This window comes from Pleurodeles waltl, chromosome 2_1 (assembly GCF_031143425.1).
Source record: "Pleurodeles waltl isolate 20211129_DDA chromosome 2_1, aPleWal1.hap1.20221129, whole genome shotgun sequence".
NCBI lineage: Eukaryota > Metazoa > Chordata > Amphibia > Caudata > Salamandridae > Pleurodeles > Pleurodeles waltl.
In genome coordinates, this window is record NC_090438.1 from 687,256,748 (window position 1) to 687,283,565 (window position 26,818).

Here is a 26,818-nt window from a genome sequence, read left to right on the forward strand (position 1 = left end):
CCCCTCCCCCCCCCCCCAGCCCGACTACCGCAAACTGATTTCTAGGGACAGGGATTCCCCGTTCAGGTCCTTAGCTCTGGTGCAGGTGCACCAATCTGTGTTCTTAGCGTGGAAAGTTGTAAAAAAAAAAAAAAAAAAACTGATATCACTGCTGAGGCGGTGTCTGTGTACTACTTCTGACGTCATCACGATGACTACAATGCCAACGACGCCCACGGAATCGACCGACGCCACCTACCGACGTGCACGGGTATTGCTCGAGGAAATAATCTCTGGATCCTTCTGATGCCTGGGGGAAAATTCTAAGGTAAGGAATCTGCAACTAGAATGTCTCTACCAGAAATTTGTCACCAAAGGTAAGTAACTTGTACTTCAGGCTCTGACCTGCATTGTCTGCTGCCTGAACAATTGAGGAGGTCTAGGTTTGCTTCCCTTGTCAGAAGCCATGGGAGCTCCTGCCTGGGTTGTAGACTAAGGAATTCGTCCATCAGCAGCTAATAGGCTTGTGGAAGACCATCTTGACTGCATACCACCTTGGTTAATCACTGTCTGCGATAGGGAGCAGTACAAAAGGTCTTGTGCACCCCATTTTCCTCAGATAGGGTTTTCCAGAAATGTACCTCTTTGCAACAGCTTCCAACTTGAAGTGTGCCTCTGTTCCAGGCAGCACCCTAATTTGGTTTCTCTGCCATAAACATGCTGGAATCCATTCTTCTTCCCACTTCACCTTGCCTTTCCAGCTGTACCTTTATTCTAGACGTCCATTCAGAAAATCTGATTCCATCTGCTTCTGTGTGATAACCTTCTACTGAGCTAGATCTTGGCATCCCATTCTTCTTCACCTCAGTCTTTCTCCTCCCTGGAGACTTCTGCTTCGAAAAGTACTTTCTTTAACAAGAGAAGGGAGATTCCTCACACCAGCTTGGACACTAAACTTGAGTGCATGGAACTTGAGCACCGAGCTCTTGCATCTATAACCTTCTAGCAGATCTTTTTCTCTCAGCAAATTGCTCTTCCAGTTTGGTGGTAAACTTAAGGTGGGATGTTTTGCTTCTGGCTACCTGTATAAATCTTTGGAATTCCTTGGTGTGGAAGTAGCCCCAGATATTATACAGCTTGCTGTATTTGTTTGAAAGGGTGTTGAACCAGGCAAGTAAATGGATATCTAGCCACTCCTTTGGTTTGCATACTCACAACTAATCGGGCATCACCTCTGATTGTGTGACCCTTTTTCTTCACTGAAATAGCGATCTCCTTGAAAGCTGCTTTCTCCTGATCACTGGTGATCTTAGTGCAACACTGATGTGAACAAGCAAATAATGGGCCTCTGACGGTTTCCAAATTCTTACCACTAGAAGCCCAGCATCTGCCACGTTGCGGCGCGTTCATATTCAAAACCATTTATAAAGCAATCAGTTAGGCCTCTTCCCCACTCCCTTCACTAAACATGATCTTTCGTAAAAGTTGGAGCATTTTCACATTAGAATAACAGTGCTGCAATCCTTCTCCTTTATTACTATCTAGGTCTCAACAATACTCTTTCAAGAGTGTTATGGGAATAGTTCACTTGAGAGGTCTACCTGAGTTGGTATCATTTTGAAGAATAACTTAACTTTGCTAACCTGCTTTTTGATGGGTATGATAGCCAATACAGGGTCTTCTGATCATCATACCTATCCCTTGTGAGGCTATCCAACCAATTTGTTTTATCACTTTTTGGCTCCCCCCTATGTCCCTTGTGTGCTCGGATGTTGTCAGATCCTGAACGGACTTAATACCAACACTGATACACACCTATATTGGATGCATCACTTCCAGGCTCCGGTGACTGAGCATTCCTATGAAATCGTTCTCAATCCATTCTGACACCTAGGAAGGGCGTTTTATGGAACCTGTGGAAACTAACCTGTCAATCACCAACATTACCAAAGAAAAGTAACGGGTTTGTTGGAAATTGTGACAAGTGAAATTATGAAAATGGTGATGTGCAAAGATACAGTGAATGACCTATCTAGAGGCTGCTGGTTTGTGGGAACAGGAATGTACTGTTACTGCATAGTATTCTTTAAAGACCAGCATCTTGTTTTGCCTGTAACTACGCACCAGCCCTATCTTGTTGAGATTTTAAACCTCACATGCCTTTTGTGAAACTAAGAAGAAACATTTTACATCCAAGATTTAGTGTTATGGTGATGCCTATATATTATGGACTTTTCTACTATTATTGGGTGGAAGGTTAGGGGGTTGTTGGTTGCGGTACATTTTTCTCCTTCAAAATTGGCTGATGTATAGACAGTTGCCTAGGGTGGATAGCGGGTGTGGTAATTTGAGGGTTGCTTCTTTCACTTGCTTAACTTTCCTCCACGTTTTGGTTTTTTCTGTTCCTTCTGAGGCACTTATTGCATAAGTAGGCCTGGCTTGCAGCTTGATTGGGCCCTATGGACTTTGATTTTGCCTGGATCTGGGAAAGCGGGAATTTCACGGCAGCGCTGCAGTTACCTGATCTTCAGTGCAGACCAGATCTCATGAGAGCATGAAGGGAGGGTGGAATTCAAATGAGCAGCTCACGCCCCTTTCGTAGTGTGTTCTCAAGGAAAATCTCCTGCTGGCAAAGCACTTGGCAGTAACAGAAGGTGAATTAACGAGCTGGATGGGAGTGGGTGGGGGGGCAGTCGAGCGGGAGATGGGCAAGCGTGCAGGTTCAAGGGCTGAGCTTGCATGTGGCAGGTATCAGCTGCAAGTAGGCAAGCTATTGTCTGCGCTATTTGGCACGGCGAGCTTCATTCGGTGTGCCGGCGCGCCCTTGACTCCGGCATTTTTTGGTGTCGCTTTACTTAGAACTTTTTGAATAGAGAAGGGCTTTGTTTCTAGCGCTGCTGCATCCTCGAACGAGAAATAGTTCTCTGGCGTTTTTTTTTTTCTTTTCGATTTGACTGGTAAAATTGGAAGTCTATAACTGCGTGTGGGAAAGGATTACATCAGTCTGAGGAGGACTACCATTGGCTTGCCGTCTGCAGTTTCTTTCAGTACCTAAAAGACTGTAACCCTTTGAGAGGCGAGCTGGGAGAGTTGCCTTCCTCCCCAGGAACGGTGCCATGCAACACTGGCGACGTGACAGGTACGGTACAGTAATCCGTTGACACTGTCTGGCGTCCTTGACGGTGCGGCTGTAGCCTGCCAGGGTTTGGAAGAGACCGCGCAGCAAACTCTCCAGGCAATCCTTACTTTAAAGATGCCGTCTTGCTCGTCCGACTGCTGCCTTTTACACGCTGTTGAGGTAAGATCTAAACAGGAACGCGCCCCTCGCGGTTTCTTTCCCTTGGGAGAAGGGTTTTGGGGGATGTTCGGGGGCGGTGCCCGAGGATGGGGTGAAGTTAGGCAGCGAGCCTGATTTTCAGCGTACGTAGTTTCCTTTAAGACCTGTAGGTTTAAGTGGCCGCGCAGCGTGCATTGAAAAAGGTGGTCTGTGTTAAGGTGCGATGCTTGTAATCCTAAAACGTCATGGTCGACTCTGAAAAGTTGTCGATCTGAGGGTGCGAGGTAGTACATTTTACGATACACCGATGAATTCCTTCATATTTACGATACACCGATGAATTCCTTCACCCCTCCAAAACAACCTGTCTTTTTTGTGACTGTGTGTCCTAGTGTCGAGGCCTCCTTTAAAATGGCGTTGTTTCATGGAAAATGGTATCTGTAATAATAGTGCTTCTGACAAAAGCGAGATCCCTTAAAAAGTCATTTATTAAGTAGCTATTTTACCATGTGGAAATGCTACTTCCTCTAGATAAAGTCTGAACCGATGCAAGATTGAAAGTAAATTGTTTGAGCAGGTGACTTAATACTTATGGCAACCTAAAGCACACAGGACGTTGAAGTATATTTTATAAAATGCATGCCGCCCCATCCTTCCGTTTTAACACAGCTGTTAGAGTAATTGGATTTCTTTCCTGAAGTTCACACTCCTGTTGATGTTTAGAGCTTCACTTACTTTCAGACCACTAAGTTATGAAAACCTGCAGATGCTAATGTTTAGAAACATTGATTTTGCACAAGGAAATAAGCAAATCCTTTCTTTTTTGTTAAATGTATTTTTGTTTTGTAGGTTGTGAAAATCTTCAGTGAAGATGGGACAAGCAAAGTGGTTGAGATTCTAGCCACCATGACGGCCAGGGATCTCTGCCAGCTGCTGGTATACAAAAGCCATTGCGTGGATGACAACAGCTGGTGCCTCGTGGAGCAGCACCCTCACCTAGGATTAGGTAGGATGTGGTCCCGGCTGACAGTGTTGTTGTGTAGCATATCCCTCTGCTAAAAGCTATTGGTTACTTATATTGCTCATGCCCCAGCCTGCACTTGCAGCTTTATTTTAGAGGCCCAGTATTTAAACAAGTTGGATCGCTTAGTCGAAAAAAATTGGAGATGAAGTGATGTTTTGCTGCTGCCTATGTGGACGACTGGCCCACTGACACCATCCAGTTAGTGAGAGCTTATATATACGGCGAGCACCGTTTCTGAAGACCTACTGTCTGGTTTTGTGGTGTCACAGATTTCATGGCATGAGTGCTGCCTCAATTTTGTTTGACAGAATCATGAGTAGACTGTTATTACGGTGGTAATGCTCGTACTGCTAGCCAGGCAGACAGCTGCACAACAGTCATGGATGGAAACTACACTTAAAAAAAAAAAAAAGCTGTGGCGTGAACGAATCAACACACATTCATATGTAGCAGGCCCGGTCTTAGTTAAATGTGTTTCCGACCAAGCTACTGCAAGTCTTTGACCCTCTCAAGTGGGTGCTTGAATCTGCACTGGTTTGTCATATTTCCCTTTGTGGTGTAAGGCCCATTTAGTCGGTGTTTTCATAAGACATTCGCTGTGTTTTAGTTGGTGCTTGGAGTCCCTGTACCCACCAATGACTATCCTCTTTGCATTTCAGCTGTGTGCATACTGTTCACCCTGTGCATCTTATTTGCAGTTTGCCTGACTAGACCTTTTACCTGTTGTATGGTACGTTTCCATTTGGATTTTTATGTCCATTTGCATTACAATTGCATCTTAGTCTTGGAACAGAGTACTCCTTACACGCCCAGAGAAAGCTAGGAATCTGAATGCAGCGTTTCTCTTCTGGTTCTGTAACCAACAGATGATCGATATGCATAAGGCCGAAGAGCATTCTGAATGTCAACCATCTCGCATTAAGCGTTAAGTTGACCATCCCCTAATCATACCCAGATCATCTCCTAGGTTTCACCTAGTGCTGTGGTAACTTTCACTATAGCTTCTACAATTCACTTTGGTGTAAAGAGCCGGAGCAAGACTGATGTTGCTCTGGTTGCTTCATCTGGACTGCCTCTTCACATGACGTATGGTTTAATGGTGTTTATTCCTAGACCAGCCCGAAAACAGTTAATTGAACATTGAGTTAACCTGCCAGTATTCTTCTCAGCCGTTCAATCAGTATGTCTCGTCCACCTCCTTTGCTTAAACCTTTTGTACTTGTTTCTTCTCGGCAAACTTCTACTCCACCTAGGAGTTAGGAAGATTGTAGCTGCTTTTCATTTCTCAAGAAGGGAGAGAGAAAGGCAGTCCATCCCAGATAGCATCTCTGTGTTGCCTGTAACAATGGAAGGCTCGCTCCTTTCTTGGTACAAAATGGAGAACACCTAAAGAACATATTGGGATTTTTGGAGCGGGTGGGCTTGGGAGGGAAGGTATTGTGGTGTTCCACTATCAGTGCCCTCCTTCGCGCTCAGCATCAAAACTGTAACAGTGTTTAGTTGGAGAATACCCAGGGGCGTAGCTACCATTGGTGCAGCAGGTGCAGTACACCAGGACCCAGAGCCCTGAGGAGGCCACTGAACCAGGGACCAGTGTGTCTTTGCTACAGTACTGAGAATACCCAAAAGTCTATCCAGTATGTGACTTGTCTAAACATATATGCTCAGATGGTGCATGAACCCTACATGTGCTCTGGTACAAGCTTGCACACATACTTTATGGAGGCCAGCTTTTAAAAGTGTCACGCCATATGAATCCCCTGGCCAAAGTTGAGTAAGTGGTATTGCCTCAGGTGGAAATAAGAAACTGAAATTCCAGATAAACATAATGTATTATATTGGTCGTCGCCAAAAGCACTGATTGCTAGGAACCATTTTGTTAAAATGTGAACCAGTTACAAACACACCAAGAGAGAATCCTTAAAAACGAAACTTAAACCCACAAAGAATTAGAAAACTGCCCCTGAAGAAGTCCTATTATGTTTTGGTACAGATTCTTTAAAAAAATTAAAAAAAAAAAATTAAACTCCTTTGCTGCCAGGCATCCCCCCACCACCCGCTAAGGTGGCAGGCCTTTTTTTTGGCTATTTGGGGTAGTTTGCGCTTAAGCCCTCAACGTTTTGTCCACATAAGCTACCCACAGCAATTTTGCATCCTTTTTTTCCCAACATCCTAGGGATTCTAGAGGTACCCAGAGTTTGTGGGTTCCCCTAAAGGAGACCAAGGAATTAGCCAAAAAAAACAGCAAAAATTTCGTTTAAAAAACAAAACAAAAATGGGGGAAAAGAGCTGAGCTGCAGAAGAAGGCTTGTGTTTTTTTCCCCTGAAAATGGCATCAACAAAAGGTTTGTGGTGCTAAAATCGCCATCTTCCCAGCTTTCAGGAACAGGCAGACCTCAATCAGAAAACTACATTTTTCAACACAATGTTGGCATTTTACTGAGACATAATCCATTTTTACTATTTTTTGTGCTTTTAGCCTCCTTTCCAGTTAGTGACAGAAATGGGTGTGAAACCATTGCTGGATCACGGAAAGTTAAACATTTCTGAAAAGTACACAATTCTGACTTCAGCAAGGGGTCATTTGTGTATATCCTACAAGGTTTTCCTACAGGAAATAACAGCTAAAATAGAACAAAATTGAAATTGAGGTGAAATAACAGCCGTTTCTCTCTACGTTTTCCTGCGATGTCAGATTTTCAAAAGTAATTTCCGTTACTTCTGCTGGACTCTTCTGGTTGCGGGGATGTATTGGGCTTGTAGGTTCATCAAGAGCCCTAGGTTTTCCAGAGCCAATAAAAGAGCTGCACCTTGCAATGGGTTTTCCTTGTATACCTGGTATGCAGCAATTCATTTGGTGAAATATAGAGTCAAAAATAGGTATCAAGAAAACCTATGTATCTCCAAAATGGGCACAAGATAAGGTGTTGAGAAGCAGTGGTTATTTGTACATCTCTGAATTCCTGGGTCCCCATACTAGCATGTGAATTACAGGGCATTTCTCAAATAGTCGTTTTTTTTTTTTTTTGTAAACTGTCTTATATTGGGAAGGAAAAAATATAGAGAAAGACAAGGGGCAGTAACACTTGTTCTGCTATTCTGTGTTCCCCAAAGTCTCCCAATAAAAATGGTACCTCACTTGTGTGGGTAGGCCCAATGCCCGTAACAGGAAACGCAATATGAACACATAACATTTTTACATTGAAATCTGACTTCTTTTTTGGGAAGTGCCTATCTGTGTATTTTGATCTTTAGCTCAACCGGCACCCATGGAAACCTATACATTTTTGAAAACTAGACACCTAGAAGAATTCAGAATGGGGTGACTTTTGGGGCTCTCACCAGGTTCTGTTACCCAGAATTCTTTGCAAACCTCAATTTAGCCAAAAAAACACTTTTTCCTCACATTTCGGTGACAAAGTTCTGGAATCTGAGAGGAGCCTCAAATTTCATTCCACTCAGCGTTCCCCCAAGTCTCCCGATAAAAATGGTACTTCACTTGTGTGGGTAGACCTTGTTCCCACAACAGGAAATGCCCCAAAACACAACGTGGACAAATCACATTTTCCCAAAGGAAATGAGAGCTGTTTTTTGCAAAGTGCCTAGCTGTGAATTTTGGCCTCTAGCTAAGCCGGGCCCATTGGGAAACCTGCCAAACCTATGCATTTTTGAAAACTAGACACCTAGGCGAATCTGGGATGGGGTGACTTGTGGGCTGTCACCAGGTTCTGTTACCCAGAATCCTTTGCAAACCTCAATTTAGCCCAAAAAACACTTTTTCCTCACACTTCGGTGACAAAGTTCTGGAATCTGAGAGGAGCCACAAAGTTCCTTCTACCCAGCGTTCCCCCAAGTCTCCAGATAAAAATGGTACCTCACTTGTGTGGGTAGGCCTAGCGCCAATGAAAGGAAATGCCCCAAAACAGTGTGGCCACATCAAAATGATAAAATACAAAACTACCTGTTTTTGCCTCAGCAAACCTCAAATTGAGCTAAAAAATAAAAACATTTCCCCACATTTCTGTGTGGGATCACTGCACCAGGACAAATTTCCTACCACCCAATGTTCCCCCTCAGTCTCCTGGTAAAAATGATACCTCACTTGTGTAGGTGGGCCATGTGCCTGTGACAGGGAAGAGCCAAAAACATGTTGAAATTGAGGGGGAACAACTTTGGCCCCATTTATTTGGGGTGGGGGTATGGCCATACCCCCACTTGTTTTTGAAAAAAAAAAATAACTTTCCTCTTCTCTGGTGGGCAGATGGGCCTTCCAAAAATAGGCCGATCTGCCCCCAAGGGGGGGCAGATATGGGCAACAATGTGCCCCCATGGCGAGCAACCATTACCCAAAGAGCTGCCCCCCTCCCCCCCAAACAAAACACACACCCCAGTCCCTAGTGCCTAAGTGGTTTCTCCCCACACCCCGGGGGCAGATCGGCCTAATCGAAATAGGCTGATCTGCCTCTAAGGAGAGCCAAAATGACCTAAAAGAAATTTACGCCCTCAGTAGAGCGACCCCTGCCTAAGAGGTCTCTCCCCTTGCTTGAAATGGGCACAAAAAAAATCCCTGCTGTCTAGTGGTTTCTGCTGCACCCCCCCCCCCCCCCCAGGGCAGATTGGCCTAATAAAAATAGGCCTGAAATTGCCTAAATATAATTTTGCCCCCCAGGGGAGCAACTCTTGCCTAAGGGGTTGCTCCCCACATAAAAAAAAATAAAAAATAAATCCCTTGTGCCTAGAGGTTTCTGAGATTTCTCCCCCACCCCACTGCCCCCCTCACCGCCCTGGGGGCAGATTGGCCTAAATACAGTAGGCCGATCTGCTCCCAAGGGGGGAGAACTGGCCTAAAATAAATGTGCCTCCCCATCCCAGGGGAGCGACCCTTGCCTAAGGGGTCGCTCCCATCACGTGTCACTGACCTAAAAAAGAAAATCCCTGGTGACTAGTGTTCTCTGCTCCTCTTGGGGGCAGATTATCCTAATAAAAATAGGCCGATCTGCCCCCAAGGGCCCATAGCAGGACGAAATGGACTTGTCCTCGGTACTGGGCAACCGTGGCCAGGAGAGACACCACCTCGTCCAAGGCACCCAAGCAGTTAAAAAAAAAAATGAATTCACTGGAGTACTTCAGGAAACATATGATATATTTTCATGCAAACTGCTTTTGCTCACTAGGGGTTCTCTTTGAAAAGTCCTCGTGAGTAGCACATACGTATGTTTCGGCATGCACAATTTTTCTCTCAATAGGGGGGGCATGTTTTTATTGTGGAGAACACATCACAGTTATGAAATGAGTTTCCAAATTCATTCGTTGAGAGGAACAATCATCTGTCTTGGATTGGAGAAAATGTGTCCACGTTCCTCCGTTTGAGAACCACCTCCAAAATGGTTACAAATGCTGACAAACCTATTACTAATAAAAAGGCATCACAAATGCTGGTGGATTTTCCACTTTCGTAAGTGCACTTTGCAAGAGTTAAATTGCTCTTCTCATGACCTTGGTAATTAGCTCTTCCAAATTGCTGTTTTTATACACAATGGAGTGGAAATTGGGTGTGCCAACTGTAGGAGGCTGGACTGGCTTGTAGTGAGTACCAGGGGGTACTTACACCTTGCACCAGGCCCAGGTATCCCTGATTAGTGTATAGGGTGTCTAGCAGCTTAGGCTGATAGTTAATGGTAGCTTAGCAGAGCAGCTTAGGCTGAACTAGAAGACGAGTGAAGCTCCTACAGTACCACTAGTGTCATATGCACAATATCATAAGAAAACACAATACACAGATATACTAAAAATAAAGGTACTTTATTTTTATGACAATATGCCAAAAGTATCTCAGTGAGTACCCTCAGTATGAGGATAGCAAATATACACAAGATATATGTACACAATACCAAAAATATGCAGTATAGTATTAGAAAACAGTGCAAACAATGTATAGTTACAATAGGATGCAATGGGGACATATAGGGATAGGGGCAACACAAACCATATACTCCAAAAGTGGAATGCGAACCACGAATGGACCCCAAACCTATGTGACCTTGTAGAGGGTCGCTGGGACTGTAAGAAAACAGTGAGGGTTAGAAAAATAGCCCACCCCAAGACCCTGAAAAGTGAGTGCAAAGTGCACTAAAGTTCCCCAAAGAGCACAGAAGTCGTGATAGGGGAATTCTGCAGGAAAGACCAAAACCAGCAATGCAACAACAATGGATTTCCAGACGAGGGTACCTGTGGAACAAGGGGACCAAGTCCAAAAGTCACGATCAAGTCGAGAGTGGGCAGATGCCCAGGAAATGCCAGCTGTGGGTGCAAAGAAGCTGCTACTGGACAGTAGAAGCTGAGGATTCTGCAAGAACGACAAGGGCTAGAAACTTCCTCTTTGGAGGATAGATGTCCCACGCCGTGGAGAGTCGTGCAGAAGTGTTTTCCTGCGGAAAGACCGTAAACAAGCCTTGCTAGCTGCAAAGCTCGCGGTTGGGGTTTTTGGATGCTGCTGTGGCCCAGGAGGGACCAGGATGTCGCCAATTGCGTCAGGGGACAGAGGGGGCGCCCAGCAAGACAAGGAGCCCTCTCAGAAGCAGGCAGCACCTGCAGAAGTGCCGGAACAGGCACTACGAAGTGGAGTGAAACAGTGCTCACCCGAAGTTGCACAAAGGAGTCCCACGTCGCCGGAGGACAACTCAGGAGGTCGTGCAATGCAGGTTAGAGTGCCGTGGACCCAGGCTTGGCTGTGCACAAAGGATTCCCTCGGAAAGTGCACAGGAGCCGGAGTAGCTGCAAAACACGCGGTTCCCAGCAATGCAGTCTGGCGTGGGGAGGCAAGGACTTACCTCCACCAAACTTGGACTGAAGAGTCACTGGACTGTGGGAGTCACTTGGACAGAGTTGCTGAGTTTAAGGGACCTCGCTCGTCGTGCTGAGAGGAGACCCAGAGGACCGGTGATGCAGTTCTTTGGTGCCTGCGGTTGCAGGGGGAAGATTCCGTCGACCCACGGGAGATTTCTTCGGAGCTTCTAGTGCAGAGAGGAGGCAGACTACCCCCATAGCATGCACCACCAGGAAAACAGTCGAGAAGGCGGCTGGATCAGCGTTACAGTGTCGCAGTAGTCGTTGTTGCTACTTTGTTGCAGTTTTACAGGCTTCCAGCGCGGTCAGCAGTCGATTCCTTGGCAGAAGGTGAAGAGAGAGATGCAGAGGAACTCTGATGAGCTCTTGCATTCGTTATCTAAGGAAATCCCCAAAGCAGAGACCCTAAATAGCAAGAAAAGAGGGTTTGGCTACTTAGGAAAGAAGATAGGCTAGCAACACCTGAAGGAGCCTATCAGAAGGAGTCTCTGACGTCACCTGCTGGCCCTGGCCACTCAGAGCAGTCCAGTGTGCCAGCAGAACCTCTGTTTCCAAGATGGCAGAGGTCTGGAGCACACTGGAGGAGCTCTGGGCACCTCCCAGGGGAGGTGCAGGTCAGGGGATTGGTCACTTCCTTTGTCCAGTTTCGCGCCAGAGCAGGGCTGAGGGGTCCCTGAACCGGTGTAGACTGGCTTATGCAGAAATGGGCACCATCTGTGCCCATGAAAGCATTTCCAGAGGCTGGGGGAGGCTACTCCTCCCCTGCCTTAACACCTTATTCCAAAGGGAGAGGGTGTAACACCCTCTCTCTGAGGAAGTCCTTTGTTCTGCCTTCCTGGGCCAAGCCTGGCTGGACCCCAGGAGGGCAGAAACCTGTCTGAGGGGTTGGCAGCAGCAGCAGCAGCTGCAGTGAAACCCCTGAAAAGGCAGTTTGGCAGTACCCGGGTCTGTGCTAGAGACCCAGGGAATCATGGGATTGTCTCCCCAGTACCAGGATGGCATTGGTGGGGCACTTCCATGATCTTAGACATGTTACATGCCCATATTCGGAGTTACCATTGTGAAGCTACACATAGGTAGTGACCTATATGGAGTGCACGCGTGTAATGGTGTCCCCGCACTCACAAAGTCCGGTGAATTGGCCCTGAACAATGTGGGGGCACCTTGGCTAGTGCCAGGGTGCCCACACACTAAGTAACTTGGCACCCAACCTTTACCAGGTAAAGGTTAGACATATAGGTGACTTATAAGTTACTTAAGTGCAGTGTAAAATGGCTGTGAAATAAGGTGGATGTTTCACTCCGGCTGCAGTGGCAGGCATGTGTAAGAATTGTCAGAGCTCCCTATGGGTGGCAAAAGAAATGCTGCAGCCCATAGGGATCTCCTGGAACCCCAATACCCTGGGTACCTCAGTACCATATACTAGGGAATTATAAGGGTGTTCCAGTATGCCAATGTAAATTGGTAAAATTGGTCACTAGCCTGTTAGTGACAATTTGTACAGAGAGAGCATAACCACTGAGGTTCTGATTAGCAGAGCCTCAGTGAGACAGTTAGGCACCACACAGGGAACACATACATATAGGCCACAAACTTATGAGCACTGGGGTCCTGGCTAGCAGGGTCCCAGTGACTCATAACAAACATACTGAAAACACAGGGTTTTCACTATGAGCACTGGGCCCTGGCTAGCAGGATCCCAGTGAGACAGTGAAAACACCCTGACATGCACTCACAAACAGGCCAAAAGTGGGGGTAACAAGGCTAGAAAGAGGCTACTTTCTCACACCAACATGTGACAGTTTGGCCACAAACAGAGTTTCAGTAGACGCTGCTCTACACCTACAATGAAATCCAAAATTGCTGCTTTTCTCTAAAGGGTAGTTTTGAATGAGCAATATAGGAAGTTGGCTCTGTATATACTATTTCAAAGTAAGAAAGTGTGCACATAGTCCAAGGGTTCCCCTTAGAGGTAAGATAGTGGCAAAAGGAGATAATTCTAATGCTCTATTTTGTGGTAGTGTGGTCGAGCAGTAGACTTATCAGAGGGTAGTGTTAAGCATTCGTTATACACACACAGGCAATAAATGAGGAACACACACTCAAAGATAATTCCAGGCCAATAGGTTTTTATATAGAAAAAATATATTTTCTTAGTTTATTTTAAGAACCACAGGTTCAAGATTTGCAAACAATACTTTAAATGAAAGGTATTTCACTCAGGTATCTTAGGAACTTTGAATCATCACAATAGCATGTACAGTTTTGGCAAAAATGGCCATAAGCTTTTTTTTAAATGGACACAGTGCAAAAATCAACAGTTCCTGGGGGAGGTAAGTATTTGTTAGGTTCACAGGTAAGTAAAGCACTTACAAGGTTCAATGTTAGGTCCAAGGTAGCCCACCGATGGGGGTTCAAGGCAACCCCAAAGTTACCACACCAGCAGCTCAGGGCCGGTCAGGTGCAGAGGTCAAAGTGGTGCCCAAAACGCATAGGCTTCAATGGTAATAGGGGTGCCCCGGTTCCAGTCTGCCAGCAGGTAAGTACCCACGACTTCGGAGGGCAGACCAGAGGGGGTTTTGTAGGGCACCGGGGGGGGAGAACATAAGCAGGCACAGAAAGTACACCTTCAGCGGCACAGGGGCGGCCGGGTGCAGAGTGCAAACAGGCACCGGGTTTGTAATAGGATTCAATGGGGAGACCTGGGGGTCTCTTCAGCGATGCGGGGGTGGCTCCTCGGGGTAGCCACCACCTGGGCTAGGAAGAGGGCCCCTGGGGGTCGCTCCTGCACTGGAGTTTGGTTCCTTCAGGTCCTGGGGGCTGCGGGTGCAGTGTGTCTCCCAGGCGTCGGGTTCCTTGAAGCAGGCAGTCGCAGTCAGGGGGAGCCTCTGGATTCCCTCTGCTGGCGTCGCTGTGGGGGCTTAGGGGGGGGGTCAACTCTGGCTACTCACAGGCTCGCAGTCGCCGGGGAGTCCTCCCTGTAGAGTTAGTTTTCTGCAGGTCGAGTTGGTTGCAGAGTGGAAAGTTTCACGCTTCCGGTGGGAAAGTGTGGTCTTTAAAAGTTGCTTCTTTGTTGCAAAGTTGCAAGTTGGTTGAACAGGGCCGCTGTCCTCTGGAGTTTCTAGGTCCTTTTAGATGCAGGGCAGTCCTCTGAGGCTTCAGAGGTCGCTGGACTCTGGGGGACGCATTGCTGTTGCATTTTTTCTCGAAGTGGGGAGACAGGCTGGTAGGGCTGGGGCCAAAGCAGTTGGTGTCTCAGTCTTCTCTGCAGGGCTTCAGGTCAGCAGTCCTTCTTCGTCTTCAGGTTGCAGGAATCTATCTTCCTCGGTTCTGGGAGCCCCTAAATACTCAATCTAGGGGTGTGTTTAGGTCTGGTAGGATAGTAGCCAGTGGCTACTAGCCCTGAGGGTGGCTACACCCTCTTTGTGCCTCCTCCCAGTGGGGAGGGGGTCACATCCCTAATCCTATTGGGGGAATCCTCCAGCTGCAAGATGGAGGATTTCTAAAAGTCAGTCACCTCAGCTCAGGACACCTTAGGGGTTGTCCTGACTGGCCAGTGACACCTCCTTGTTTTTCTCATTATCTCCTCCGGCCTTGCTGCCAAAAGTGGGGGCAGTGGCCAGAGGGAGTGGCATCCCCACTAGCTGGGATGCCCTGTGGCGCTGTAACAAATGGGGTGAGCCTTTGAGGCCCACCGCCAGGTGTTACAGTTCCTGCAGGGGGAGGTGAGAAGCACCTCCACCCAGTACAGGCTTTGTTCCTGGCCGCAGAGTGACAAAGGCACTCTCGCCATGTGGCCAGCAACATGTCTGGTGTGTGGCAGGCTGCTAAAACTAGTCAGCCCACACTAGGAGTCGGGTATGTTTTCAGGGGGCATCTCTAAGATGCCCTCTGGGTGTATTTCACAATAAAATGTACACTGGCATCAGTGTGCATTTATTGTGCTGAGAAGTTTGCTACCAAACTTCCCAGTTTTCAGAGTAGCCATTATGGTGCCGTGGAGTTCGTGTATGACAGACTCCCAAACCATATACTCTTATGACTACCCTGCACTTACAATGTCTAAGGTTTTGCTTAGACACTGTAGGGGCATAGTGCTCATACACCTATGCCCTCACCTGTGGTATAGTGCACCCTGTCTTAGAGCTGTAAGGTCTGCTAGAGGGGTGACTTATCTATGCCATAGGCAATGTGAGGTTGGCATGGCACCCTGAGGGGAGTGCCATGTCGACTTAGTCATTTTCTCCCCACCAGCACACACAAGCTGGCAAGCAGTGTGCATGTGCTGAGTGAGGGGTCCCCAGGGTGGCATAAGACATGCTGCAGCCCTTAGAGACCTTCCCTGGCACCAGGGCCCTTGGTACCAGGGGTACCAGTTACAAGGGACTTACACCTGGGTGCCAGGGTTGTGCCAATTGTGGAGACAAAGGTACAGTTTAGGGAAAGAACACTGGTGCTGGGGCCTGGTTAGCAGGGTCCCAGCACACTTTCAAATCATAACTTGGCATCAGCAAAGGCAAAGTCAGGGGCTAACCATGCCAAGGAGGTATTTCCTTACAAGCCATAAAATATTTAGCATACTAGCATCAAGGGTTATTTCTTGTAACAAAACTGTCAAGTGCGTTCGTAATGTAAACAGGGCGAGGAAGAAGGCCCACGTGCAACCGATCAATGTTGAGCAGGGAAAATTAAGGTATTATTGTGGACAGTTCTGTAAATTCAGTTCCGTTTTGTACGAATGAAAGGAGGCATTGCCATAGGTTTAGAAAGGTTCAAAGTCAGTGGAAGTTTAATGGAAGAGTTGGTTTGGCGGACATGGGCTATTTAGATAACTTTGCCCAGTGATAGCAGTTTTGTCAGAGAGATAATTTGGGCGTAACACATCTTTCAGGGCACGTCAACAGGTGTGCTCATTTGACTATTAACATTGTGGTCCATTTGCTGGTTTAACCCCTTCGCTGCTAAGCCCTCTCCCCACCTCCTCCCCCCTCCCCTGGTGCTAAGCCTTTTTTTTTTTTTGGCTATTTGGGTAGTTCACTCTTAAGCATCCATAACTTTTTGTCCACGTATGGTATCCATGCCAAATCTGCACCAGTTTTTCCAACATCTTGGGTAAGGTTTGTGGATTCCCCTGGAGGGGACTTGCACTTTTGCCGGTTACATGGATAATTGCACTTTTACTGATAGATTTTACTGCAAGCGAACTTTTATTTACCTTTGTGTGTCTGCTCTGCGCTAATGGCGGCCGTTAGCTCGCTTATGTGAAACTTTTACTTTTCAGTTTAAATGGCAAGAAAAGTCTGGTTAGGAGTTTAAAATGCTAATAGCTCTAACTTGAGCAAACACAAGACCCATTACCTTGCAAATGCTTGTTTTTTTCATGTTTTTAGGCTGACTGTGCTTCGGCACCCACACAAGTATGGCCGAGTTAATCAGTACAGATGGGGCAACGCTGGGTGGTAGGAAGTTTGTGGATTCCTGAGGATTCTGGAAGCTTCATCACAGAAATGGAGGGAAAATGCATGATTTCTGGCAAAAGTTGGAGGTTTGCAGGGCATTGTGGGAAAGAAAATGGTTTGGGGTGCATGTGAAGCACACCACCCTTGACTCCCCCCAGATGTTTAGTTTTCAGTAGTGTCTGGTAGGTGTTTCCAGGTGGCAGCAAATCCAAGTCCTGATGGAAAAAAAATAAAAAAAAATAAGTGCAGCTGCTCACCATTGCAGGAAGGATGATATTAGGGATTAGATAAGTTCTCTTGGCCCAAATGTAAAATCAAAACCCACGTGTCGTATGTCCTCTTGCTTGCCATTGGAATGAGATGCTTTAGTCCGTAGAGGGAGTTGGGGCATAAACACTGTTGCCCTCTTCAGTTGGAGTTGCAGGGGGGCACAATTTTGCCCATGGTGGTGGCCACCCCCCCCACCCCTCTATTTATATATAAAAAAATGCTGCCCTGGTGTCTAGTGGGCTTTCTGCCTGCCCTGGGGGGCAGATTGTAGGTAATAGTCCCAATCTGCCCCCAGTGGGGGCAGAAAGACTATGCCCATTTATTTTGGGGGTGGGGGTATGCTGTGGCCATTTAGGGCAGCCCCCATCCCTAGATGTATTTAAATAATCCCTGGTTCCTGGTGGACTTTCTGCTCTCCCCCTGGGGTGCAGACTGAGGGCATCTGAAGGTCGGATATGCCCCTCCTCCCCCCCGGGAAAAAAAAAAAACAGGGGAAGCAAAAAGCCCTTTCCCAAGGGGCCGCTCCACCCTCCCTGGTGTCTAATGGGTGGATCCCTGCCTGGGGATCGCTGTCCTACAGTGATCCCCAAGCAGGATTCCACAAGTGAGGGGACCATTGGAAAGGGGAGATTCTTCCTTTTCCAGTGATACTACTTTTGCCTCAGTGCTTGGGGGGGGGGCTGAGACTGCCCCTTGAGCACTGAGGCAGTGAAGGTGAAATGAGCCAATCGGCTCATTTCACTTGCGGTTTCAGTGAAATGATGAGGGCTGCTTGGTGCGGATCATCATTTCACTGAAACAAAAGAAACTGCTTCGGGAGATGGGGAAGCTTTTCCCCATCTCCTGAGGCAGTTTTTCAGGTGGGAATCCTTCTGGTGCACCAGAGGGATTTCCTGTGCCATCCGAGGCACACAAGCACCATGGCATCTGATGACTTGCAGCCATCCAACACACCTCAGGGGTTAACATGTCTTTTGTGGTTCCTGAATATGGTGTAGACAGTCTCTGGATAATTGTAGAGTGGTGTCTGAATGACCAGTGCAGTTGATGCAAGATTATAGCTGCAGGACAGATTCCTTTTTGCTGATTCTTCCAACCTTCTATAGCAGCTTGTTTGACTTATCCTTTTAATGCCTAGCACATGCACTTCACCCTTTGCTTTTCAGTGCATGCTCGGGCTTCTCTTTTCTCCCAGTCCCTCCTCCACTTTGTCTGAAGGGATCCAGCCATGCCCGAGATGGGTGTCCCGCCTCGGAGTGTCTGTAGCCGATGATGGGATATTGTCTGAACTTTACTTTTTATTGGCAAGATTGCTGTAACGTAAATAAAAGGCTGCTTAAAATATTGTTTTGCTGTATTGAAACAATGTGCATGTGTGATTCCTGAGCAGTTTGAGGTAGACCTTTTTTCTAGTTCTTAATGTGCAGTAATTTACTGTGGTGTTCATTCTTATTCCATTGCCCCTCATTGAGTTGCATTGGTAAGTTCAGTCATGTTGAATCCCTTCACTTTTTCCTTTGTTGCACCAAAGTATGTGTAATGAAAGTATTCATGTACCAATAGAAAGCAGTTGAATATCTGTCACTGGTCCTAGATAATATAGAACAGATACAGATGTCTGAGGTTTCCACCAGAGCCAAACTTTTATTTTGCCCCAGAGCAACAGTGTTTCGTATCTGTACAAGTGATAACTGTTATTTGGAGGTTGTTTTCTTCCCATTTCTCAAATGCGGTCAAATGGTTATCAAATACTTTTTTTCCTTAAACCAACTTTTTGCCTTTATTGTTCATTCCTCTGTTGTGCATGGTACTCAGGAGCAGCAATGCGTCAGAGTCCTTAGACTGGAGCACCCGTTGACTGATAAGTGGCAGCTGCTGCAATGAATAGGGTGTGGCCTTGCCTCTCTATTCACTGACCGCCTCTAGGAAGGTGAGCTCCATGAATCCTGTTTCTTGAGTCTAAGGATAGAGGGATGTGTTCTCCCCAGCTCATAACTTACACATACATTGTTAGTTTCTGAAGTAATGAGCTAGAACTAACCCCTTCAGCCAGTACTGACACCATTGCTTGGTGAAGGTAGTTGGAGGAGAATTTGTGTTGTACTGCTCCACAACCCTCGCTGTCTTGCTGTACTGTCATTGTCCAGTGGTAAAAGGCAGTGGGCAGTAGACACTAGTCCCACTCAGATTGATTGCAGGGCATGGATCTGGATGACTGTGCAAGGACTCAGAAGCAATTTCTAGAATATAATATTGGTAGTTGCATGTATTATAGTTGAACCTGGGTTATGACTCCCTGGTCCTGCCCATCTGGGCTATCCCACCATTGGAGGCCCAGCCATTCCAAATGCATCAAACACCAATGCCGCCACCAGAAGCTGGTAGTGACACCTCCGTCAGGGCCTGCCCATACACAGCATCTGCAGCAAAACCCCTGTCTGTTTGGAAATTACCATTGGTACCCAGCTAGGAAGATGCAGAGTCCCCAATTCTGGAGAGGTTTCAGCAGGAGTTAGGTGTTAGACTACAGTGCCTCCTCATCCACCAGGTTGCTGGCTAGATATCTGCTCCACCTCCACATTTGGAGACATCTTTGTGGAAGAACTTTCTTGCAGGCCTCCCTCCCCATAACCCACACCCAAGAGATGCACAGACAGCCACCAGTCCTGTCATCTCCACAACAGTCCTCCCCATGCATCCCTACCTCCCTTGTTTCCACCACTCCCATGCACCCTTCCCCACTGCTTCTGACAGAATCACCAGATGGGTTCCCTCACCTCCAATTCTGATTTGCCGCCTGGTAGCTCTTATGGTGTCTTCGATTCTTATGATTAGCCACCAGGCCCCTGGGAAGATTATTATGAATCCCCAGGTGGCTTTGACTTAGACCACTAGAGTCAGAGCTTCATCCCCTGAAGACAGTACAGCATACCACAAGGTAATCAGAGGTGTGCAGGATACCATAGGGCTTACATGCATGTCACACATGAGGAGAAATATTTCTTACTGAAGATGCTTTCCAATTCTGAATCCTCAGTATAATTCCTCATATGCTCAAGGGCATGCTAAAAGCCACCACTGATAACTTCAAGAAGCCTGTCAAGGCTAGGGTGGTCACCCCAAAGTTAAGGAAGGAGAAGATAGTGTCTGATGTCATAGTCTTCTCTAACACCAGCATATGTTGAGAATTGGATGTAACACACAGAGCCTCCGGGGGTATCAACACCAGTGTCATCTTCAGGCTCTGTCTCCTGGCTCAAACATGAGGTCCCATAGCATCTCTTCAACCACCCGTTTGACAGGGAGCACTTTTCCGGCCACAGGTTGATGAAATGCTCAATAATGGATATAGAGACTGCCAGGTTCAAGTGGGCACTCCAGGCAACTCCATGCGGGGTGGGGCCTGGGGCTTTGACCAAAGGCAACAGCAGGCTTAATGTCACTAGGCTGGCAGGGGGTACAACAGAGGGAACCTTTAGAGGCAAAAACACGGACGTGTGTGTGTGTGGGGGGGAGGGGTCTCTATAAGGCAGTTACCCACCTCTAAGCAGTGACTTGCCAGCTCCCTTTCACTACACATCACCTACAACACTATTTCCTCAAACTATACTCCTTCCCCCAGCTTCCCCCACCCCCCATGATGGGCACACAATCTGCAGCAAACTCCCTTTCCTCTCCAGGAATAGGAGGACACTCTTCTGCAAAAGGGTGATGTCACAACACAAATGGAGTGACGTATACTCTCTGGCCCTTGGGTTTTTACAAAGTGCTTAGCAGTGGTAGCTGCACATTTGTGCAGGGCTGACATTCATGTATTCCAATACATCGATGATTGGCTGATCACGAGCAGCTGCAAGCTACACTGCCTGGTACACTTCCAAAGAGTGTCCTTGTTTTACCCCTAGGGCGTTAGTATATTTGCCACCAAATCCAAACTGCAGCATGTTGCAAATAAACTTGAAGTCCCATACACCGATGTAGATCCTTAGAAGTATCTTCTATTCAACCTGCCAAATAGGACTTCCCCTTGCCATCTTAACTGCAGCTGACTCAAGTTTAAACCCTACCCTCCAAATAGCTACAGAACTCTGTTACATCATAAGTACAACACATCCTTCTCCCTTAATAACAGATTATCAACATTAATTACTAGAAGTGTTAGTCTAAAGGTATGCTTACTTTTTTTTTTTACGGAGAGTGTACCTCTTACAGTATGAATAAAATATATATCTTTCCTAACTAAGGAACAATAAATAAAATATGATAAAAATAAATAAATGATGGAGCAAAGAAACATCTGGAAACTTTGTACAAACCATGAACAAACTATAAAATACACACCATTTTACTTCTCTTGATCCCTTACATAATCTTGCAAATAAGCTAGCGGGCTCCTGTCTCTTTGCACCCTACACATTTTTTCCAACTTCCTTTACACTCTTGCTAGTTTTTCATGTAAGGCAGGCACCTCTTCCAGCTCCTGCAATGCTCCACTCTCATTCAGCAACATGGATCTGCTACACCCCTCACTACCATGCACTTCAACATCTACATACTGTCTTTTCATATAGAGCCACTCTTTGTTCCACTTGTCAACGTTTCAAAGTACCACATACAAATCAAAAACTTGTTTGACCTTGTATGGGCATCTAAACTTGAATAAACCCTTCTTCATATGACCATCTTTCACTTTCACCCAATCTCCTACTTGAATACCTGCTGACTTGTTTCTCTGCAAATTACTAAGAACAAGGCACTCATCCTAGTTACTTCCTCTCAACCAGCTCGGCACCATTTTTGATCAAGGCTTTCGCCTCTTCTTTAACTCTAAGGGTGATTTACTGGTTCCTCTACCTTCAGTGATGCAATTTGCCCACATCATCTTCTTAACTGCCTCACACACTTCCAATCTGTTGCGAACTGCTCTCTGTATGGGCCCCTAGACCATGACGTTCATGCATTCTGCCATCCCATTTGCTTGAGGATTGTAGAGAGAAGTGTGATGTTTTATGCCCTATGCCTCCAAGAATTTCCTCATCTCTGTGGACGTAAAGCTGGGTGCCATTATCGGTTATCAACGTATGCGGAAAGCCTTCCCTCCAAAATACCTCCTTCAGTACTTTGATAGTGTTTCCCGTCGACACCGCCCTCATAAATTTACTCTCCAACCACTTTGAATATATGTCAACCAAGACCATGGTAAATCTTAAATCCTGTTCTATCCCCGTAAGAGGACCCATGAAATCCATACATACATTATGCCATGATTCCTCGGGACTCTGAATATTGCTAAAATCAGACTATGTACCAACCCTCAATCTCTTTTCGCCTTCCTTGCAGTAAAAACATTTTTCCACCTACTGAATGGTCTGCACATCAACACCTGGCCACCAGAAGTTTTCCTTCACTCTTCTGAGTCAGTCTGACCCAAATGACCCTTGTGTGCCAGTTGTATAATCCTTCTAAGGTTTTCAGGTGGAACAAATCTAGCCCCCCCTCATCAACAAATACCCCTCACTCACCAACAACTCATCCAACATCTTCAAGTAAGGTCTCACTGAAGGAACTACCATACTTTCTCTTCTACTCCCTGTTAATCATTTCGCACACCTCCTTCAAGACACAATCACACTTCATTACCTATACCCACTCCATTTTTGTGACCGCTCCAACCCCATTGTTCACTACTTCCTCCAACCATGTCACTGCTTCTTTTTCTTTGTTTGCCACACCTGCCTTGTCTGTTACTTCCCAGCTCCCAGGCAACCGAGAAAGTGCATCCGCTTGTATATTCCGCCACCCTGAAATATATTCAACAACGTACTGAAATTCTTGCAAATGGGCAGCCAATCTCACAAGTCCGGCTGATCCCATTACAGCCCCTCCTTGGAGTAGGTACCTTTAGCAGAAGTTTTGATCTGTTCTCAGTTTGAAACTAATACCCCACAAATACATCCTGAAATATTCAGCCAGTGCTTTGTGCTCTATAACTGAGTAGTTCTTCTGAGTCTGTCAAGGTACGTGATGCAAATGCTACAGTTCTCTCCCCTTCTTTATGGATTTGAGAGAGAATTGCACCGATCCCTGCAGGGCTGGCATCAGCTGTGAGAACAGTGCTCAATTAGACATCAAAAGACACTAGGGTAACTGCTTTACATACATCCTGGTTTATATTATCAAAGCACTTTTGTTGCTCCACACACCATTTAAATACATGTCCTTTCCTCAACAACACCTTTAATTCCTCAGCTTTTGAGGCAAAGTTTTCCACAAACTTTGAATAATACTCAATCAATCTCATGAACTGTCTTAATTGGTCTTTATCATTCGGTGGGGGGGACAATTCTATGGCTTCCAATAAATTTCTCTTTGGTTTAACACCCTCCACAGTAATGTTATGGTCCAAATATTCAATCTCCTCACACATAAATGCACATTTCTGTCTTGAGTATGAGACCTACTTCCAATAACTTTCTCAGAACTTTTTTCAATACCACGTTGTTCCCCTGTAGCCCCATAAATGAAAATATCATCTTGGAAAAACATAACATTTGTGAAGCCTTCAAATATGTGCGTTAATCGTTGAAAAACACTAGCGGCCAGTGACAACCCAAACGGCATTCTAGTAAAGCGTAATGTTCCTTCTAGGGTAATAAAGGCTGTCGGATCCTTGGATTCATAGTGCAAACGGATTTGCTGATAAGCACTTCTTGAATCTAACTTTAAGAAGCTTACCACCATTTAGCAATAGTAACAATTTGTTGATGTTGGGTAATGGAAAACTATCAGTAACTATATTTTGGTTGACACTTAAGTCCACACAGAACCTTATGCGTCCATCAGACATCTTTGCTATTATCACCTGGGACTTTCAACTAGTTAAATTTTTTCTTCTTCAGCCATTTCTTTCACCTCCTCTCTAACTATTACAGGGACCTTCCTTGCTGTGTGCTTCACTGGTGTTGCCCCACTCTTTAACCTAATCTTAAGCACATTCCCACCCAATTCACCTAACTCTTCCCGGAACACCTTTTCTACCTCAGCCAAAATTTCATCCACATTTTTGTCCTCAACAACTATTACTTGTTCATGTGCTCTGGGATTTACTATGATGTTCAAATCATATTGGTGCATCCAGCCTAAAATGAGAAGTCCTGCTTCTGCAACATATACTTTTCCCTTAGTTTTCATTGATTTTAAATTCAATTCCAGACCTAATCACCTAAAATATAAATCCTTTTGCCCTGATACCCACCCAAGCAAATATCTTTGGGTAATAAGGTCACATGCGGCCATGTTTTGAAGTAAATATCCTTAGGTATAAGTGTGTAACATGACCCGGTGTCCACCATAAGCTCTACATCTCTCCTAGGGATGTTGAACCATGCCTTAGGCCTACTTCCCCCCTCCATTTCATCATCTTCACCCACACTCGAAATAAGATCTTGAGTTAAATCTAGACTGTAATCATTCGAGTCAGCCACAACCATTACTTTAGACTTAGACCATTCTTTGCACATGCATGCATAATGGCCTTTACACCTGCATTTCCTGCACTCTTTATTGATGGTAAATCAAAACTTAAAATCATTTCCATGAAAACTGCTATGGCTACAACATCTATTTCATCCTTTCGTATCATAATTTTTTAGTGTGTGCTTTCTTTGTGGCTGCTTGTTCTTTCCTACTGCTCCAATATTATTGTTTACTTCTTTTTTCTCACTTGTCATGCCAATGCCACATTTATTAATCTCCCTCATACAATACTCTAATTCTTCAAACTTTGCCATTTCGATTAAACCTCTTAATGTTGGGTTTTTTGCTACACACAACCACTCTTGTATTTTACGACTCTTACACTGTACCATTAGCTGATCCCATATCACACCAAATTGACATTTCAGATAGTTCCAGGAATCAGAGTGTGTGCACGTCACTGCATAGCACGGCCACTATGGAGCACAGGTGTAGCGTGTCTCGTTCTCTGCACTCTGAAGATGCTGCACGATTTTCCCACTGCACACTGCTGTTACTCTAGCTGTGCCTCATGCTGCTTGTGTCATTGCTCTCTCCTGGCTCACACCAGGCTGGACATGCCTCGCGCTGGCAACACATGCACTGGATTGTAAAATTGTTTATGTAAAGATCAGTAACAAAAAATAAAGACTATCTAGTAGAATTTCTCTGACTGGAGTGTCAGGACTGCGCCTCAGGAACAAGTGCTATCCACGCATACCTCCATGTCACTTGGCAGGTTGATGTCCAGGTAGCTGGCTGACGCTTTTTGCCAAAAATTGTTGTAAATAAAATTGAAGTTCCATACACCGATGTAGATCCTTGGAAGTATCTTTTATTCAACCTGCCAAACATGACTTCCCTCTCACCAGCTTAACTGCAACTGGCACAAGTTTAAACTCTGCATTCCAAATAACTACAGAACTCTATTACATCACAAGTACAACATAGCACCTTCAAAAACAGCCCATCCTAGAGTGCCAATTTAAAAGCAGTTAGGCAAAGCCCACCCTAACGAGCAAAGTTTCTGCCTTTCAGCACCTGCTCCTTTTTTTCCAGCCCAGCCATCAGCTCCCTGTTCTTTCACACAACTTTTAGGAATGATGGCCCCCTGCATCACCATCGTTCCACATGCATGTGTGCATCTGCACCCCCCTTCAAGAGTATCTGGTGGCCATGTGGTTTCAAGTGGAGGCTCACTGGAACGATCTAGTGTCGGTACAGGTCAGGGTGCACTGCTCTCTGCACTGGAACACCAACTTGTTTCAAGGCAGGCCTTATGCAGACCCAGTTGTGCTCATGAGCATTATGACACTTGTATCTCATGGGACTCGCTCACTTCAACCAGTTCAGTCCAAAGTTTGTGGCCCTCATCACCAGAGTTGCCACATGGAGTACTTGGAACTGCTTGCCATTCACCTATCCCCCTAAGCCTTCTTGCTGGTCATTCGAGGCAAGGTATTACCCATCAGAACAGACATGACTGTTGTGTATTACATCCAAAACCAGACAGCGCCAACTCCCCTTTGATCTCTCTTATGGCAGAGGATCTGGCACAGGTGCTCTGCTGCAAATTTCACCTGATGGCAGAGTTGATCCCACAGCTCTATCACAATTTTGCAGACCTGCTCAGCAGGATGCAGCAAGTCCACAAGTTGGAGCTTCACTCTCAGGTCCTTCGTATGTACTTCAACCATTGAGGTACCCCACACCTACACCTGTTTGCTACCCTGGAAAATGCTAAATGTCCAAACTACTCTAAGTGTTTACATCCACAGTCCATTGGCAATGCACTACAGATTGATTGGTCATGGATATTTGTCCCTGCCTTTGACTCACCTGCTTCTTCCCTTTGTGCTGAGGAAGCTCAGGCAAACGTCACCAACTCTCATCCTAGTAGCACCAACCTGGTTGAGTCCGCTTTGGTACTCTACTCTCCTGGAGTTGTCATTCAGCCTCAATAAAAGGTTTCCTCTCAGGCCAGACCTTCTCTCATACAGGTTGACAGGCATTTTGATTTTGGGCAGCTGTGTTGTAATTTGGCACTTGAGGTCCTATGATTTGGTTATTTTAACCTTCCCTGAGATTGTATGTCCTTCTTGTAGGAGGTCCAGCAAGCTCCCCACAACACTGTCCTGTAATGCAGCAACCTGAAAGAGGTTTTTACGTTACAGCATTTTAAAACAAATGTGAACCCTTTAAAACCCTCTGTCCAGGAGATGGTTGCCTACATTTTGCACTTGCAAATGACAGGCCTTACGTACACCTCTATTCACCTACACTTAGCCACAGTTTTAACCTGTATGCAGAGCTGACAGAAACTCAGTTTAAGATTCCCTGTGGCCAGCCTCAGAAGGATCAATCCCCAGATTACCTCACGTTCCTGTGTGAACCCTCAACATTGTCCTCACCAGACTCATCTGTCCACTTTCACATTAATGATCTCTG

At 45.9% G+C, this 26,818-nt stretch overlaps 1 protein-coding gene across 6 annotated transcripts in view; it reads left to right on the forward strand.

Moving 5' to 3' along the window:
* GRB10 (growth factor receptor bound protein 10) overlaps positions 1 to 26,818 on the forward strand; it is a 573,160-nt gene that overhangs the window by 387,788 nt on the left and 158,554 nt on the right. For all 6 annotated transcript variants that reach the window (XR_011199846.1, XM_069216800.1, XM_069216783.1 and 3 more), the window contains one exon: positions 4,106 to 4,262. Coding sequence is in view for 5 of the 6 variants with exons in the window: in XM_069216800.1 (XP_069072901.1) it covers positions 4,106 to 4,262 (157 nt within the window). In the remaining variant the exon portion in view is untranslated. The remainder of the gene's footprint in view (positions 1 to 4,105; positions 4,263 to 26,818) is intronic.